Raw genomic sequence first — 14,309 nt, 5'->3', positions numbered from 1 at the left:
GTACCAAAAAATGTCTGCAGCATTGAAGGTCCCCAAGAACACAGTGGCCTCCATCATTCTTAAAATGGAAGAAGTTTGGAACCACCAACACTCTTCCTAGAGCTGGCCGCCCGGCCAAACTGAGCAATCAGGGGAGAAGGGCCTTGGTCAGAGGTCACTCTGACAGAGCTCGGGAGTTCCTCTGTGGAGATGGGAGAACCTTGTGGCAAAACATGTACGTGTTTGTGAGTCTCACCTTTCCACAGAGGGGTATTAGTGTGTACCCCAAACCATCCGGACGCTACAGACAGAAGTTGGTAGATCGGCGGTACCGACTTCAGACGAGTCCCAAGACTCTTGTGGTCGTAGAGCGTAATAGTTTGTAGCCAAACCGTTCGGACGCTACAGACGATTTTGTGAGGAGACCAAGCTCTGTCACCTTTCACCGCAAGTGCGACATCGGCGGATTGCTACGCATCCAATGCAAAAAAAAAAAAAGATATCTCTAGCTTAAACTGACAGGTTTTTAATGGGAATTTGTTTTTTATGATGCTAATTAGATTTCGGCAGGGGAGCTGACGTCGACTCCAGGGGGTTTTAACCGCAAAACTACCTCCATACTTCCATTTGTTTGTATGTGTTACCATCAGACGAGTCATGTGACCATAGTGGTCATAATAGTTGGGTAGGGCCAAACTATTCGGAAGCTAGACGGTTTTATGAGAATACCGATTTTATTTAAAACATTTTTTTTTTTTAGATGTCTCATGGTCTGACAAACAACAGTAGCTCGGACATAGAGGGATGCAGTGGATTGAGAGACAGCCCATGCTGATATCGCCATCTTAAAATTGACCGATTTTTTATTTTATTATGTTACTTAGATTGCGCATGGGTGCGTCAATAGACTCTTAAAAGATATCCAAACAGGCGATCTAGCTGCCTTGGGCCAGGTGCTGTAAAAGCGGTTGTGACAGGGTAGGAAAACTGTTTCCCAGGGGATCCTTAATACCTTTAAATGCTACGTTCATGGTGGTAAAATAAAAAAAACTGCAGCCTCTTGGTGATATGGATATTCCACGTCACTATTGAAATTTCGATGAAAATGTGATTAAAATTTGCACCGATTTTCCTCCCCTCTCTAATACCCATTCTTACAACAACTGATCCTCCCGTTGTCCTAGAATAATACATTATCATATAAAATAATATTTTTGAACAATTCTCAGCCTAAATGACATTCATTTCTAGAGCACTCTGATATCCTAAATAAAACTATTTAGTAAATACAACACAAAACATTGTCCATTTACATTTTAATTTTCCAAATGCTCATTAGTAACACAAGGATGGTAGGCTTACATACAGTATTGCATTTGTAATTTGTACCAATGATAACATGAACAAACACGATTCAAACTGAGCCATTCTTTCCAAAACACCCAATATGCATTGCAATCATTTCATAAAAACAATCATAATTCATTAAAATGAAGTAAAATGCTAAATTCAAAAAGGTAAAACAAAAATAAATACATTGATATTTAAGGGTAAATGAATAACAGGATAAAAAAACAACATAAAAAGACACCTGACCTTGTGTATTCTTGGGGTGCGTTCAGTTTGATTTAACATTTGCTACATTGCGGAACGGTTTGTACTGAACGACACCTTTCCCCAAAACGTTCTTGTACGTTCTTAAACAGACTAAGGTACATTTTCTCCGTTTGGTGGGTGTGGCTTGAATCAATAAGTGAATTTAAAAAAGGACAGCTGTACATTTTGAACCCACAACCTCTCTCCATTTTTCAACCGGTCGTTCAGTACAGCACCGTTTCCGTTTAAATCGAACGTTCCACTAAGTTTTCATACTGAACGCAGCCCTGTATTTGAACACAACCCCAGTGGAACATTCTGGTTGGACCGCAGATGGTCAAGACAACCATGCTCAAATGGACCAATCAGCAACCAGAGCAATGTGACCTGAACGGACACAGCCAATAGGAAAACATTCTAACCCGTAAACAGCGTTCTCCACATGTTAAAAGCACCAAAATAAACAACACTAGCCGGATCGCGCTCAGCAGGACGCAACGTTTTGGAACGTTCAGATAGAAATAGCCTGTGTAGAATAAGGAATCACATCAGCTCTATTCATGGAATTTTCTATCTGCAATGGGATTGGTTAAACCTTTCCATGAAATGATGATTGGTTTATCCTTGAGAAACCAACATTTTAACCTTTACGAAATGAAGATGAACCAAATGTTATGTTTAAAAACTACACACAGGTTAACTTGAAATCTAAAATGGACTATTCAAATAAAATACAAACAAGGTTATTCACAACCGTCAAAAAAACTGGATGTAATGTAATGTTATTGACAACAAAGAACAGGACGTAAATGTTATTGACAACAAAGAACAGGACCCATTAATAGTCAATGTAATGGTACAGTGTATGTCCTGTACAGGTAACTGCCAAAATAAAGGAACCACTTGAGTAAATGAGGGATACGAAGTCTAGTGAAAGCAGGTGCTTCCACACAGGTGTGGTTCCTGAGTTAAGCAATTAACATCCCATCAGGGTCATGTATAAAAATGGCCAGTTACTTTGGCTACCGTGGCTAGAAAAAGAGTGTGTGTGTGTCTCAGTCACCAGATCTCAACCCAATTGAACACTTATGGGAGATTCTGGAGCGGCGCCCTGAGACAGCGTTTTCCACCACCATCAACAAAACACCAAATGATGGAATTTCTCATGGAAAGAATGGTGTCGCAACCCTCCAATAGAGTTCCAGACACTTGTAGAATCTATGCCAAGACACACTGAAGCTGTTCTGGCTCTCTGATTGGCCCAACACTCTATTAAAAATACACTCTATGTTGGCGTTTCCTTTATTTTGGCAGTTCCCTGTATGTGCGTACTTGGTGTTTTAGGAAACTCAGGAGTAGTAGAGTAGTCCTCCGTTTCTGCATCTCAAATGGCACCCTATTCCCTCTATAGTGAACGACCAGGGTCCATTGGGCTCTGGTAAAACGTAGTGTACTATATAGGGTATAGGGTATAGGGTGTGTGGTCTCAGACACGCCCGTTCACACAGACAGGCATTCGAGGGTTTTGGATCCTACTACAGACACGGCATGTGTACCGAATGGCACTCTGTACCCTATGTAGTGAACCACTTTGGTCAAAATCAGTGCACTATATAGGAAATAGGGTACCATTGTGGTAGATTTGGGACGCAGACACTCCCCGTCACAGCTTTTAGAGGGCAGACTACACCGTGAAGTCCAGCGGTAGAGACTACACCGTGAAGTCCAGCGGTAGAGACTACACCGTGAAGTCCAGCGGTAGAGACTACACCGTGAAGTCCAGCGGTAGAGACTACACCGTGAAGTCCAGCGGTAGAGACTACACCGTGAAGTCCAGCGGTAGAGACTACACCGTGAAGTCCAGCGGTAGAGACTACACCGTGAAGTCCAGCGGTAGAGACTACACCGTGAAGTCCAGCGGTAGAGACTACACCGTGAAGTCCAGCGGTAGAGACTACACCGTGAAGTCCAGCGGTAGAGACTACACCGTGAAGTCCAGCGGTAGAGACTACACCGTGAAGTCCAGCGGTAGAGACTACACCGTGAAGTCCAGCGGTAGAGACTACACCGTGAAGTCCAGCGGTAGAGACTACACCGTGAAGTCCAGTGGTAGAGACTACACCGTGAAGTCCAGTGGTTAGAACCAGAGGGTGGTATCTCTTCTGACCAGAATATCAGCTGTCGTTTTTTGTTCATTTCCCCGACGATTCTACATGTTGAAACGGCCACAATTCATCAATACCCAGCGGGTGACTAACTACGCACGGCCCAATGTTAGTTAAGGTGCGTCTTGGTGTCCTTTAGGAGCAAAGCAACCTTTGCTTTGCAACGTGATGTTATGTATTAGTCACAACGTGTCCCTGTGGTGCCACAGAACCACCCAGGAATTATTCCAGATCATGGTTAAGGGGAAAAATTACTTCATTAAAACCCAGAGGGAGGTGGTAAGTACGTATTAAGTTCCACATCGCTACATGTATTTCAAATTGGATTCTATGGGGAAGGGGGGGGGGGGGTCTTGTTCAAACTACAATCACAACATTTGGAACCCCCACCAAAGCCACAGTAGAATCAGTCCCATTCTAGAACACTCCAGGGGTTCTGGCACAAAGCCACAGTAGAATCAGTCCCATTCTAGAACACTCCAGGGGTTCTGTCACAAAGCCACAGTAGAATCAGTCCCATTCTAGAACACTCCAGGGGTTCTGGCATAAAGCCCACAGCTGGAATGGTTGATCATACATCATCAACAGTGACTCTGGAATGAGTAGCCTAACACACACACACACGCTCTCTGAGAGTTTGCTGTAGACCTAATCTTCTACCCAGGCACACACACACACACACACACACTCGCTCTCTGAGAGTTTGCTGTAGACCTAATCGTCTACCCAGGCACACACACCCACCCACCGTCTCAGTAGTAATGACAGATCTGCAGTCTGCTCCCAGGATCGTTCTTCCCCGGGCTGAAGAACGGAGACACCGGCTCTTCGAAGTACGCGTCGAACATGTACAACTTCTTCATGGTGACTGCGTCGTAGAAGGACACGCGGCCTGCGTCGTAGTCCAGGTACACGCCCACCCGCGGAGAGTTCCAGTAATCGGCCAGAGGTATCTTGGCGTCCTCCTCGTTAGCGTACAGCCTGTCCTGCAGACTCAGGCTCCAGTAACCGGACGACGGGCACAGGTTTACGAAACCCTTCCTGGGACTGTACTCCCCCGTCACTCCCAGGTACCACACACCCTTGTCCTTCACATCCACCTGAAATAAGAAACCACCACCAAAAACATTACTGTTGTTGCCTTTCTTCATTAAGATTCCTTTAAATTCTCCACATGTACACGAGGCCCAATGATATAAAAATGTGGCTTCTGCTTTATCCCAACCCCTTAGAATTTACACTAGGATGCTAGCAACATGCCTAAAAAATAAAATCATCAAGCATCTTGGTCAGGAAAACTTTTTCCAAATCAGGATGTACACTACCTGCCATATGCATTTGGAAACTAGCTAGGTTTCCATCGAATTGGCGACAGATTTTCATGCGAATATTCTAAAATCCGCATGAAGAAAATATGTGCCACCAGTGGTGTTTCCACCAAACAGACTTGTTGCAGATAAAAAAATAAAAAAATAAAAATCAGGTGCGTGACGACACAAAAGTGACTTTTTACCTTAAGATTTCATGTACCGAATACATTTTTTTTAAAAAGTTCAACGCGTTTCCATTGCATTTTCCACTCTGCGTTTAAATAGCAAATGTGCCTACACTGGTCTTGGCACGTGCGCATAAAGTTGATCCCGCCGCCATTTTTCACATCATTAATTTTACAGACACAAAAAGATCCCACCATGTCAAACAAACAAATTATCTGTAGGCATTTATAAGCATGTAGCGAAACTTCCCGGTTTCCATCACAGCCGTCGTGATAGAAACTGTGGGATTGAAACATGGTTAGTGAAGACGGATCTTTTAAATTTGGCTCCATTTTGGATCGGAGATCAAATGTTTCATATGAGGCTACAGAATGTCAAGCTTTTATTTGAAGCTATTTTCATACATACGTTTTACCATTCAGAAATGAAAGTGACTTTATGTATCAAGTCCCCCACCATTTGAAGGTGTCATAAGTATATGGACAAATTCTCTTCTAGTGTATTAAAGAACTCAAGTTTAGTATGTGGTTACATATTCCTAGCATACAATGACTCTACAAACTTTTTGGGATGCATTTGCAGTTTGTTTTGGTTGTGTTTCAGATGATTCTGTGCCCAATAGAAATGATTGGTAAATAATGTATTGTGTCACTTTTATTGTAAATAAGAATATAATACGTTTCTTAACACTTCTACATTAAATGTGGATGTTACCATGATTACTACGCTTGGGCGGTATATCGTATACCGGGGTATTTGGAAAAAGCCACAGGACGGTTTTTCAATACCGTCAATGCTAATTATTTGATGTTTCTCAAATAAATTTGAATTTTTGTAGATACTTTTAAAGATAATACCTCTAGTCAACTCGTGCAATACGTTAGGAGGTAAAGCAGATCGCGTTCTTCATTTCACCCGTCACATTATTTTACATTATGAAGCTTACCGTAGTTCCCCAGAACAGTTGAGCCAGTCACGTGTTTGTTTGTAAATAGCACACCGTGAGACGGCGGGAGCTGGTGAGTCCGCAGCGTTCTAGATCTATCGGCGAGTCTCTGTTGCGCAGCGCACACGAGGTGATGAAGTTACACTTGTATACAATTCATTACTAAAAATGTTTGCCATCAGATATCTGGTGGTCCTCTGTAGCTCGGTTGGTAGAGCATGGTGCTTGCAACGCCAGGATAGTGGGTTTGATTCCCTGGACTAACCATACGTTAAATGTATGCACGTATGACTGAAAGTGGCTTTGGATAAAAGCGTCTGCTAAATGGCATATGTTATTATCATCTTATAATGGCTTTCTGCCAGAAGTCAGAGGTCTGGATGAGATAGTACAGCGGCCATTTTGTCCCTGTGCTTCCTACGAGCGGCCATTTTGTCCCTGTGCTTCCTACGAGCGTTGTTTTCCCTCCTCTGCTTCCTGTACACATGCTGTTCTTCCTTCAGAAAAGCATGCATCACAACTTTGTTCATTTGCACAATTTCTCTCGTTCACTTTCGCTTGTAAATGTCCCCACTCACCGAACATGACATACGGTAGCTACTAGCTATGCTTGTATAACTTTATGAGCTGGATTTGCCTGGCTTTGCAATTAGTTTGTTCGTTTTCACTCGTTAGCATTTAGCTAACAGCGTCTATGTGATTTCACTATTACTTTAGCTAATTTTGTTAGCATTCTGGTAATCATTCATTTTTTTTGTTCCTTCTTTTTTTTTTTTACAATTGCGCCCCCTTGTGTGCTGTACCGGTAATACCGTAAATCCTGGGACGGCAGAAGAACACTATGACGGTATGAAAATCTGGATACCACCCAAGCCTAATGATTACAGATAGTCATGAATGGTGAAAAATTATGAGTGAGAAAGGTAGAGGAACAGATCATATCCCCAAAACATGCTTATCTCTCACCATTACCAATAACAGGGGAATTTAGCATGACATTTATGCCTCTGTAACTTTGTTATCGGAGGGTAAGTATTAAAATAACCTCAAATAAAAAAAAGGTGACATTCTGTACTGTCGTCTCATATGAAACATTTGATCTCAAAATCCAAAATTCTGCAGTACAGCGCCAAATTAAAAAAGACTTAGCTAGCTTAAGTTGAATGCACTGACTATAAGTAGCTCTGGATAAGAGTGTCTGCTAAAATATGACATACTACACATGTCTTGTACACACAGTGTCATCAGACATCATAACATGTAATATACAGTACATGTAAAGATATGTACCTCCCAGTAGTGTTGCCCGCTGGAGTATTGTGCGGTGGCCAGGATACCACAGAAGCGGGTGAAGCGCTGAGGCAGGTCTGGTTCCTGGCTACGGGTACGCACCTCCTCTACCTTGGTGTCGAAGTCTGTGATGGCCAGGTTAGGGTGGGCCGTGTCTGGGTCCAGGGTCAGGTTCTGGGGCACTGGGAGCAGGAGGGGAGAGAGAGATGGAGGGAACGAGAGAAGGAGGTGGAAGAGGGAGAACCGAGACAGAGAGAGTGGGGGGGGGAGAGAGAGAGAGAGAGAGAAAAGGTAGAGGGGGTGTGGGAGAGAGGGGTGGCCAGAGAGAGAGAGAGAGAAAGGAGAGGGAGAGAGAAAGGGGGAGACAGAGCGGGATAGCGAGAGACAAAGTCAGAGAGAGGGGGGGAGAGAGAGAAAGGTAGAGGGGGTGTGGGAGAGAGGGGTGGCCAGAGAGAGAAAAAGGAGAGAGAGAAAGAGAAAGGAGAGAGAGAAAGAGGGAGACAGAGACAGAGAGAGGGGGGGGAGAGAGAGAAAGGTAGAGGGGGTGTGGGAGAGAGGGGTGGCCAGAGAGAGAAAGGAGAGAGAGAAAGAGAAAGGAGAGAGAGAAAGAGGGAGACAGAGACAGAGGGGGAGAGCGAGAGACAAAGTCAGAGAGAGGGGGGAGAGAGAGGGGGGGGAGACAAGGAGAGGTAGATTAGATGGGAAGCTCATCTGTGCAGTAGACGTGTTAATAGAACAGTCAAGAGAGGGTCTGTGTCTGTGTGTGTCCAGGTCAACTCACTGGTGTGCAGCACATGCATCATCCTTTTCCACAAGATCAGCTGATGGGGTCCAGAGAACTCATTCATCCAGTCACCCGGACAGTTAACAGATGATATGAGAGGGCTCACCTTTAGAGGACTGGAGAGAGGAGAGAAGGGGAGAAGAGGAGAGGAAGGGAGAGAAGAGGAGAGGAAGGGAGAGAAGAGGAAGGGAGAGAAGAGGAGAGGAGAGGAGAGGAAGGGAGAGGAGAGGAGGGGAGAGAAGAGGGAAGAGGAGAGAAGATGAGAGGAAGGGAGAGAAGAGGAAGGGAGAGAAGAGGAAGGGAGAGAAGAGGAGAGGAAGGGAGAGAAGAGGAAGGGAGAGGGAAGAGGAGAGAAGATGAGAGGAGGGGAGAGAAGGGGAGAGAAGAGAAGAGGAAGGGAGAGGAGAGGAGAGAAGAGGGAAGAGGAGAGAAGATGAGAGGAGGGGAGAGAAGAGAAGAGGAAGGGAGAGAAGAGGAGGGGAGAGAAGAGGAGGGGAGAGAAGAGAAGAGGAGAGGAAGGGAGAGGAGAGGAGGAAAGAGGAGAGGAGAGGAGAGGAGAGGAGAGGAGAGGAGAGGAGAGGAGAGGAGAGGAGAGGAGAGGAGAGGAGAGGAGAGGAGAGGAGAGGAGAGGAGAGGAGAGGAGAGGAGAGGAGAGGAGAGGAGAGGAGAGGAGAGGAGAGGAGAGGAAGGAAGAGGAGAGAAGAGGAAGGAAGAGGAAGGAAGAGGAAGGAAGAGGAGAGGAGGGGAGAGGAGAGGAGAGGTTGGATTATATATATATATATATATGATGTCATACTGGCCATGTTACCTCACTGGGCTGTAACAGGGAGGAGGAGAGATATACAGTGAGGGAAAAAAGTATTTGATCCCCTGCTGATTTTGTACGTTTGCCCACTGACAAAGAAATGATCAGTCTATAATTTTAATGGTAAGTTTATTTGAACAGTGAGAGACAGAATAACAACAAACAAATCCAGAAAAACCCATGTCAAAAATGTTATAAATTGATTTGCATTTTAATGAGGGAAATAAGTATTTGACCCCCTCTCAATCAGAAAGATTTCTGGCTCCCAGGTGTCTTTTATACAGGTAATGAGCTGAAATTAGGAGTGCTCCTAATCTCAGCTTGTTACCTGTATAAAAGACACCTGTCCACAGAAGCAATCAGATTCCAAACTCTCCACCATGCACAAGACCAAAGAGCTCTCCAAGGATGTCAGGGACAAGATTGTAGACCTACACAAGGCTGGAATGGGCTACAAGACCATCGCCAAGCAGCTTGGTGAGAAGGTGACAACAGTTGGTGCGATTATTCGCAAATGGAAGAAACACAAAAAAACTGTCAATCTCCCTCGGCCTGGGGCTCCATGCAAGATCTCACCTCGTGGAGTTGCAATGATCATGAGAACAGTGAGGAATCATCCCAGAACTACACGGGAGGATCTTGTCAATGATCTCAAGGAAGCTGGGACCACAGTCACCAAGAAAACAATTGGTAACACACTACGCCGTGAAGGACTGAAATCCTGCAGCGCCCGCAAGGTCCCCCTGCTTAAGAAAGCACATATACATGCCCGTCTGAAGTTTGCCAATGAACATCTGAATGATTCAGAGGAGAACTGGGTGAAAGTGTTGTGGTCAGATGAGACCAAAATGGAGCTCTTTGGCATCAACTCAACTCGCCGTGTTTGGAAGAGGAGGAATGCTGCCTATGACCCCAAGAACACCATCCCCACCGTCAAACATGGAGGTGGAAACATTATGCTTTGGGGGTGTTTTTCTGATAAGGGGACAGGACAACTTCACCGTATCAAAGGGACAATGGACGTGGCCATGTACCGTCAAATCTTGGGTGAGAAGCTCCTTCCCTCAGCCAGGGCATTGAAAATGGGTCGTGGATGGGTATTCCAGCATGACAATGACCCAAAACACACGGCCAAGGCAACAAAGGAGTGGCTCAAGAAGAAGCACATTAAGGTCCTGGAGTGGCCTAGCCAGTCTCCAGACCTTTAATACCATAGAAAATCTGTGGAGCGAGCTGAAGGTTCGAGTTGCCAAACGTCAGCCTCGAAACCTTAATGACTTGGAGAAGATCTGCAAAGAGGAGTGGGACAAAATCCATCCTGAGATGTGTGCAAACCTGGTGGCCAACTACAAGAAACGTCTGACCTCTGTGATTGCCAACAAGGGTTTTGCCACCAAGTACTAAGTCATGTTTTGCAGAGGGGTCAAATACTTATTTTGCTCATTAAAATGCAAATCAATTCATAACATTTTGACATGCGTTTTTCTGGATTGTTTTGTTGTTATTCTGTCTTTCACTGTTCAAATAAACCTACCATTAAAATTATAGACTGATCATGTCTTTGTGAGTGGGCAAACGTACAATATCAGCAGGGGATCAAATACTTTTTTCCCTCACTGTAGCTTAACATTATATGTATCACACATGTTATATATGATCAAATCAAACCACATGCGCCGAATACAACAGGTGTAGACAATACCGTGAAATGCTTACTTACAGCCCTTAACCAACAATGCATTTATTTCTTAATAAAAAAGTAAAATAAAACAACAAAAAAGTGTTGAGAAAAAAAAGAGCAGAAGTAAAATAAAATAACAGTAGGGAGGCTATATACTGGGGGCTACCGGTGCAGAGTCAATGTGCAGGGGCACCGGCTAATTACATTTTAGTCACTTAGCAGACGCTCTTATCCAGAGCGACTTACAGTTAGTGAGTACATACATTTTTCATACTGGCCCCCCGTGGGAATCGAACCCGCAAGCGCCATGCTCTACCAACTGAGCTACAGGAGGCTACAAAACAAACCTTTCATGCCATTTCAAATGAACGACAGGTCAAAATATCCAACTGGATTTGTGTTTGTTAGCACTAACGTTAGCTATGAAACATCGTCTGAACTGTCTATCTTAAAAGTGATAGGAAATTAAGCATGCAGTTAGCGAATGAGAAAATAATAGCTAGCTAACGCGTTAGCTGGCTAACATAGCTAACATTTCGGTAGCTAGCTAGCCAACTGAACAAGATAGACATTACATTAGCTAGCATCATTATTCGATAGCAAAAGCTAGACAGTAAAACCAGGCATTACTTTGTGACATGTGATGTGACACCTTATTAGTAATAATTTCCAATATCCTTGTTTTTACATGCTGTGCAAATGTTTCCCCTCAATGCTAGCGAGCTAACTAGCTAAATTGTCAATTTCATGATGACAACTGCTACAATACAATCGACCAAATGAACCTTATAACTACATGTAGCTAAAAAAGGTGAAACATATACATATATAGCTAGTTGAGGTAATATGTACATGTGGGTAGAGTTAAAGTGACTATGCATAAATAATTAACAGAGTAGCAGCAGCGTAAAAAGATGGGGTGGGGGTGCAAATATCAAATCAAATCAAATTTTATTGGTCACATGCGCCGAATACAACAGGTGCAGACATTGCAGTGAAATGCTTACTTACAGCCCTTAACCAACAGTGCATTTATTTTAAACAAAAAAAGTAAGAATAAAACAACAACAACAAAAAAGTGTTGAGAAAAAAAGAGCAGAAGTAAAATAAAGTGACAGTAAGGAGGCTATATATACAGTAAAATAAAGTGACAGTAGGGAGGCTATATATACAGTAAAATAAAGTGACAGTAGGGAGGCTATATATACAGGGGGGTACCGTTGCAGAGTCAATGTGCGGGGGCACCGGCTAGTTGAGGTAGTTGAGGTAATATGTACGTGGGTAGAGTTAAAGTGACTATGCATAAATACTTAACAGAGTAGCAGCAGCGTAAAAAGGATGGGGTGGGGGGGCAGTGCAAATAGTCCGGGTAGCCATGATTAGCTGTTCAGGAGTCTTATGGCTTGGGGGTAGAAGCTGTTGAGAAGTCTTTTGGACCTAGACTTGGCACTCCGGTACCGCTTGCCGTGCGGTAGCAGAGAGAACAGTCTATGACTAGGGTGGCTGGAGTCTTTGACAATTTTGAGGGCCTTCCTCTGACACCGCCTGGTATAGAGGTCCTGGATGGCAGGGAGCTTTGCCCCAGTGATGTACTGGGCCGTACGCACTACCCTCTGTAGTGCCTTGCGGTCAGAGGCCAAGCAGTTGCCATACCAGGCGGTGATGCAACCAGTCAGGATGCTCTCGATGGTGCAGCTGTAGAATTTTTTGAGGATCTGAGGACCCATGCCAAATCTTTTTAGTCTCCTGAGGGGGAATAGGCTTTGTCGTGCCCTCTTCACGACTGTCTTGGTGTGTTTGGACCATGATAGTTTGTTGGTGATGTGGACACCAAGGAACTTGAAGCTCTCAACCTGTTCCACTACAGCCCCGTCGATGAGAATGGGGGCGTGCTCAGTCCTCTTTTTTTTCCTGTAGTCCACAATCATCTCCTTTGTCTTGGTCACGTTGAGGGAGAGGTTGTTATAGTCTGGGTAGCCACGATTAGCTGTTCAGGAGTCTTATGATGTCATACTCCTGAGCCTCCTGAGTGGCGCAGTGGTCTAAGGCACTGCATCGCAGTGCTAACTGTGCCACTAGAGATCCTGGTTCTAATCCAGGCTCTGTCGTAGCCAGCCGCGACCGGGAGACCCATGGGGCGGCGCACAATTGGCACAGCGTCGTCCAGGGTAGGGGAGGGAATGGCCGGCAGGGATGTAGCTCAGTTGATAGAGCATGGCGTTTGTAACGCCAGGGTTGCGGGTTCGATTCCCACGGGGGGCCAGTATAAAAAATAATAATATATGTCTTCACTAACTGTAAGTCGCTCTGGATAAGAGCGTCTGCTAAATGACTAAAATGTCAAATGTAAAATACTGGCCATGTTACCTCACTGGGCTGTAACAGGGAGGAGGGGAGACGGCCGTCAACTGTTATAGGAACTAAAACAACATGGGGTATAGTGGAGTGTTCAGTAAAAGGCCTTTTAACATGGGATATAGTGGAGTGTTCAGTCAAAGGCCTTTAAACATGGGGTATAGTGGAGTGTTCAGTAAAAGGCCTTTAAACATGGGGTATAGTGGAGTGTTCAGTAAAAGGCCTTTAAACATGGGGTATAGTGGAGTGTTCAGTAAAAGGCCTTTAAACATGGGGTATAGTGGAGTGTTCAGTAAAAGGCCTTTAAACATGGGATATAGTGGAGTGTTCAGTAAAAGGCCTTTAAACATAATAATAATAATAATAATAAGCCATTTAGCAGATGCTTTTATCCAAAGCGACTTACAGTCATGCGTGCATACATTTTTTTTTTTTGTGTATGGGTGGTCCCGGGGATCGAACCCACTACCTTAGCGTTACAAGCGCCGTGCTCTACCAGCTGAGCTACAGAGGACCACAACATGGGATATAGTGGAGTGTTCAGTAAAAGGCCTTTAAACATGGGATATAGTGGAGTGTTCAGTCAAAGGCCTTTAAACATGGGATAGAGTGGAGTGTTCAGTAAAAGGCCTTTTCTCAAGATTACAGGCCGAACATGAGAAAACCAGACGCAGATTACAGGCTGAACATGGGAAAACCAGACGCAGATTACAGGCCGAACATGAGAAAACCAGACGCAGATTACAGGCCGAACATGAGAAAACCAGATGCAGATTACAGGCCGAACATGGGAAAACCAGACGCAGATTACAGGCCGAACATGGGAAAACCAGACGCAGATTACAGGCTGAACATGGGAAAACCAGACGCAGATTACAGGCTGAACATGGGAAAACCAGACGCAGATTACAGGCTGAACATGGGAAAACCAGACGCAGATTACAGGCTGAACATGGGAAAACCAGACGCAGATTACAGGCTGAACATGGGAAAACCAGACGCAGATTACAGGCCGAACATGGGAAAACCAGACGCAGACTACAGGCTGAACATGGGAAAACCAGACGCAGATTACAGGCTGAATATTGGGAAAACCAGACGCAGATTACAGGCCGAACATGAGAAAACCAGACGCAGATTACAGGCCGAACATGAGAAAACCAGACGCAGATTACAGGCTGAACATGAGAAAACCAGACGCAGATTACAGGC

General features: G+C 44.5%; 1 protein-coding gene across 1 annotated transcript in view; it reads right to left on the bottom strand.

The window, feature by feature from the left end:
- Positions 1-1,280: 1,280 nt before the first annotated feature.
- Positions 1,281-14,309, bottom strand: part of LOC311099711 (zinc-binding protein A33-like) — a gene marked incomplete at its 5' end in the record, with an annotated part of 27,978 nt that continues 14,949 nt past the window's right edge. Inside the window, 3 exons of the mRNA XM_084140451.1 lie at positions 1,281-4,840; positions 7,473-7,654; positions 8,254-8,372. Coding sequence (XP_083996577.1) covers positions 4,493-4,840; positions 7,473-7,654; positions 8,254-8,372 — 649 coding nt within the window. The 3' untranslated portion in view covers positions 1,281-4,492. The remainder of the gene's footprint in view (positions 4,841-7,472; positions 7,655-8,253; positions 8,373-14,309) is intronic.

Source organism: Coregonus lavaretus (genome assembly GCF_964263955.1).
Source record: "Coregonus lavaretus genome assembly, chromosome: 24".
In the NCBI taxonomy this organism is placed as follows: Eukaryota; Metazoa; Chordata; class Actinopteri; order Salmoniformes; family Salmonidae; genus Coregonus; species Coregonus lavaretus.
Note: the sequence above shows the minus strand (reverse complement) of the source record. Positions and strands in the feature narration are given on the sequence as shown.